At 55.3% G+C, this 4,505-nt stretch overlaps 1 protein-coding gene across 1 annotated transcript in view; it reads right to left on the reverse strand.

The window, feature by feature from the left end:
* Positions 1-2,220, reverse strand: part of CRYGN (crystallin gamma N) — a gene marked incomplete at its 5' end in the record, with an annotated part of 5,562 nt that extends 3,342 nt beyond the window's left edge. Inside the window, 5 exon segments of the mRNA XM_006779335.1 lie at positions 1,979-2,004; positions 2,007-2,050; positions 2,052-2,113; positions 2,115-2,169; positions 2,171-2,220. Coding sequence (XP_006779398.1) covers positions 1,979-2,004; positions 2,007-2,050; positions 2,052-2,113; positions 2,115-2,169; positions 2,171-2,220 — 237 coding nt within the window.
* Between the last annotated feature and the right edge of the window lie 2,285 nt (positions 2,221-4,505).

Genomic DNA, 4,505 nt, shown 5'->3' on the forward strand with positions numbered 1-4,505 from the left:
TCTACTGAAAGCAGATATCTGGGCTTTGTTTAGCTTCTATAATTGAAACTCTGTTGCCATCACTGCTGCTCCGCGCTCTGAGCCCGCTGCTGGCTGAAAGCAGCTATCTGGAGCTTGTTTAGCTTCAATAATTGCAACATTTTGCATCTGAAGCTCAGAGCTGGGCTGTGGCAGGCGGGGAACCTTGGCTTCCTCTGTCACTGGAGCAAGCAAGCCTCTTGTTCGCTTCAGCTGCCTGGCTGCCGGCCGCCATCTTGGTTGGCAGTTAATTTGCATATCATCCTGATTAGCCAATGGGAAGTGTGTCAGAGGTACGGTTAATTACCATGTTTGTCTATTATTAGATAGGACAAAGAAAAGAAAAGAGAGGATAACCCCAGACAGGAGGCCCCTTCTCTGGGTTCCTCAGATGTTCACCAGTACCCCCAGCCCTGCAAGCCACTCACCCTGGTCTCAGGCATCAGCCATTTCCCACCAGTCCACCCGGAACTCACAGTAGGACAGTTAGGAATTGTGACTTGGGAAAATCCTAAGGAATGGGAACACCCAGTCCTCAAATCCTGCCGTGGGGACAACTAGACACACAGTCAGGAGGACCTACACACTGTGCGATGGCAGCCTCCTGTTGGCTCCTGCCCCCAAATCACGCTTACTGCCCAGGGATGGAGCTTCCCCACCCTCTTTCCGCCTCAGAGCACCGAAGGGTTTTGAAAAATGCTCTTTGCAAGAGGACCTGCTTGGGGGACGCACCAGGCCCAGAGCAGCCTTACTTTACGCAGCGGTTCTCAACCTTGGCTGCACATTAGAATCACCTGGCAATCTTTTTTTTTTTTTAATATATTTTATTAATTTTCACAGAGAGGAAGGGAGAGGGATAGAGAGTTAGAAACATCGATGAGAGAGAAACATCGATCAGCTGCCTCCTGTACACCTCCTACTGGGGATGTGCCCGCAACTCAGGTACATGCCCTTGACCAGAATCGAACCTGGGACCTTTCAGTCCGCAGGCCGACGCTCTATCCACTGAGCCAAACCGGTTTTGGCCTGGCAATCTTTTTTAAATCCTGATTTCTGGGCCTCATCCTCCGGAAATTCTGTTTCTTTGTTATGGGGTGGGGCCACAACATTAGTAACCACTGCTTTACAGCTAAGAGCTCCCCCATCTGGTAGCAAAGCCAAACTTCTAGTATTTCCAACAGCATTGTAAGCTGAAAATTCAGCAAGATTTTGGTATCAGAAATGTGAGAGCTTTCCTGAAACATGCCTGAAAATACAGGCATAAAAGGGCCAGGGCTCTCCCCCCGGGTTCCCAGCATCCCCCGCACATGGGAGTGGCTGGGTCTGTGCTGCCTGTCCCTCTGGCTTAGACAGCCCATGGCCCTGTCAGCTCTTTTTTTTTTTTTTTTAAATACACTTTATGGTTTTTTACAGAGAGGGAGAGGGATAGAGAGTTAGAAACATCGATGAAAGAGAAACATCCATCAACTGTCTCCTGCACACCTCCTACTGGGGATGTGCCCGCAACCAAGGTACATGCCCTTGACTGGAATCGAACCTGGGACCCTTCAGTCCGCAGGCCGACTCTCTATCACTGAGCCAAACCGATCAGGGTTCTTTTTTTTTAAAATTATATCATGCTTTTTAAAAGTTGTTAGATACATTTTATTGATTTCAGAGAGAAAGGGAGAGGGAGAGAGAGATAGGAGCATCTATGATGAGAGAGAATCATTGGTTGACTCCCTCCTGCATGCCCCACACTGGGGATCGAGCCCGCAACCCAGGCATGTGCCCTTGACCAGAATCAAACCCGGGACCCTTCAGTCCACAGGCTGACGCTCTAGCCACTGAGCCAAACCTGGTAGGGGCCCATCAGCTCTTAAAGCTGGGAGAGCCATGCTCCCTCATTACTGTCCCATGTTGGGCCAGGCCTGAGCCTCAGTCATCTGGCCCAACACCGTGGGGTGCAGTGCCCACCTGCCATTCCCACAGGCTGACAGGAGCCATGTGGTCGTCGTGGCCATTCCACCAGAAGAAATTGGGGTGGTCGCGGCTCCAGGACGTACTGCTGGCCCCGGCAGTTGGGGTGGGTGAGGCTGACCCAGGCTTTGCTCCCCCACTTGGATGGCGGGGACCCGGTTCACAAAGCCTCGGTCCTGGAAGGTATCACAGGCCCGAGGCCTCCAGCTTCCGCCCTGTGAGGTGCTTACCCTCCCCCCTGGAAAGGCGGGGGTGGGGGTGGGGAGAGGGGGGCCCAGGTCACAGGCTTCTCTCTGTTCAGTGTTGGGAGCAGACACCTGGCAGCCAGCACCCTGGGCTGGGCCCTGACGCCCGGGCCACTGAAGCTCAAGCTGCTACACACGGCAGGGGCTCTGCTCCTTCTGGTAGCGGGTGGAAGGATGCCTGGGTGGGGCGGCCGGCCAGACCCAGAGCACATCCCTCCGCCCGGAGCTCAGTGAACAGACATCCCAGAAGGCGTGTGGGGCAGGGATTGCCCCTTTGTCCGGGGGCTCCATTGAAATTGGGCTTTTTCCAAACTCCCACTGCATTTTTTAAACTCAATTTTTGTTTATTAGTAAAACGTAACATCTAAGGAAATGTTTTCGAAAGCTGACGCTTCCCCATAACCCACTATCCTAAGCCAGCACTCAGTTCAGAAAGTCAGGTTCGGGGTCCCTTCCTCAGAGAGACTGAGCCCCACGGCGGAGCCAGGGCCTGGCTCGGGTTCATGGCCGACGGGCTTCTCAGCACACCCGGCCCTTTGCTCACCAGGTCCTGCTTGGGTGGCAGGCGCCTCACACCCTACGGCGTTCAGGCACAGTGTCCTGTGGCGCTGCAGCACTGACGGGCTCTTCTTGTCCCCGGACTAAACATGACCCCCAACCCCCAAACTCACCTCTGCCCAGGAACCGAACATTCCAACCAGTCAGTAACTCTTTGGGTTTCAAGTATTGTGCTCCTAAAAGGGCCCTGGCAAAGTACAAGTGATGTTACTTACCTGGGGCCTGTACCCCTTGTAGACCTGGGTGCCGTCACCTGCCACCCAGAGCACTGCTCCTCTTGTAGCCCTGGAGTGAGGCGAGGCGTATGCTTCAGCCACGGGGATGAGTGTGGGTGTGGAAGCTTCGAGAGCCAGGGCACCATCATCCCTTCTCACTCTCACTCAGGGGCTCACGGGACGGTGTGAGTCTCGGGATCTAGGGGCTGTTTGTCACTGAAGCATAACCCAGCCCATGCAGACTGATTCAGAAACCTTGAATGGAGCCCCTGGTGACATCAGAGTAGCCAGGATGGGGAGCTAGAGAAGGGGTAGAGATCCAAACTTGCCACTTTCCTGCACCAGACAGGTCGGGTCAAGGGCTTCCTCCAGATATTCAGGGAGAGCTGGTCACCCACCGGATTCCAAGTCCCTCAAATCCCAACATTTTGCAGAGAACCAGCCTCAGGTGAGAGCAGCCACACAGACCAGCCTCAGCAGGGAAGTGGGCCCAGGAGCTGCAGGACAAGCCAAGCCTCCTCCACCCCAGCCCAGGCCCCTCTCAGGTCTGACCCAACCCCTCCCTGCTCCTGACTTGAGGGAGTGGGGGTGGGGCCCCAGAGCCAGCGACTGAGGGGCTGGAGAGGAGACCTCCTCACCTCCCACAGCAGAGAGGAAGGGGGAGAGAGAGAGAGAAAGAGAGAGAGAGAGAGAGAGAGAGTCCTATTCATTGTTTCAATTATGCATTCATTCGTAGATTCTTTTTCTTTAAAATATATTTTTATTGATTTCAGAGAGGAAGGGAGAGGGAGAGGGAGATAGAGGATGAGAGAGAATCATTGAATGGCTGCCTCCTGCACGCCCCCTACCGGGGATCCAGCCTGCAATCCAGGCATGAGCCCTTGACTGGAATGGAACCCGGGACCCTTCAGTCCGCAGGCTGTCGGCTCTATCCACTGAGCAAACCGGCCAGGACCATTCGTTGGTTCTTGTATGTGCCCTGGCCCGGGATCAAACCAACAACCTCGGTGCAGTGGGAGGATGCTCTAACCAACGAAGCTGCCAGGCCAGGCCGCCCTTTTTGTTAAGAAATTCAGCCCATGTCACTTGGGTTGGTCAAATGCAAAGGGCGCCTCAAGCAACAGTTTGCCCCCAACCCTGCCCCTGCCCTCAACATCCCAAGTGCAAAGAGCAATGGGGATGGGGGTGGGGACTCCCGGCTGCCCCAAGTGGCAGCCTTGTTTTGGGGGTCGCACTCACCTTCCGGGAGCTGCACCAGGTGGCCCGGCCCCCAGGTATCGCGGCAGCGCCCTGCCGGGTCAGCGCCCGCCCATGTAAGTCTGCGAGGGGGCCACCCAGCCTGGGACCCACCCATGGCTTTCTGAGCCCAGGCCTGAAATCAGTTTGGCGTTCATGGGGTTACTGCAACGGGGAGCCCCCCCTGCAAAGGCCTCCTCTCTCTGACCCCAGCTTGACGTTATCCCTGCTGAGTTAGGGTCTCACACTCAGGGCCCACTCCACCCCCCTCTTC

The sequence above is a fragment of the Myotis davidii genome, unplaced genomic scaffold (assembly GCF_000327345.1).
Source record: "Myotis davidii unplaced genomic scaffold, ASM32734v1 scaffold762, whole genome shotgun sequence".
Classification (NCBI taxonomy): domain Eukaryota; kingdom Metazoa; phylum Chordata; class Mammalia; order Chiroptera; family Vespertilionidae; genus Myotis; species Myotis davidii.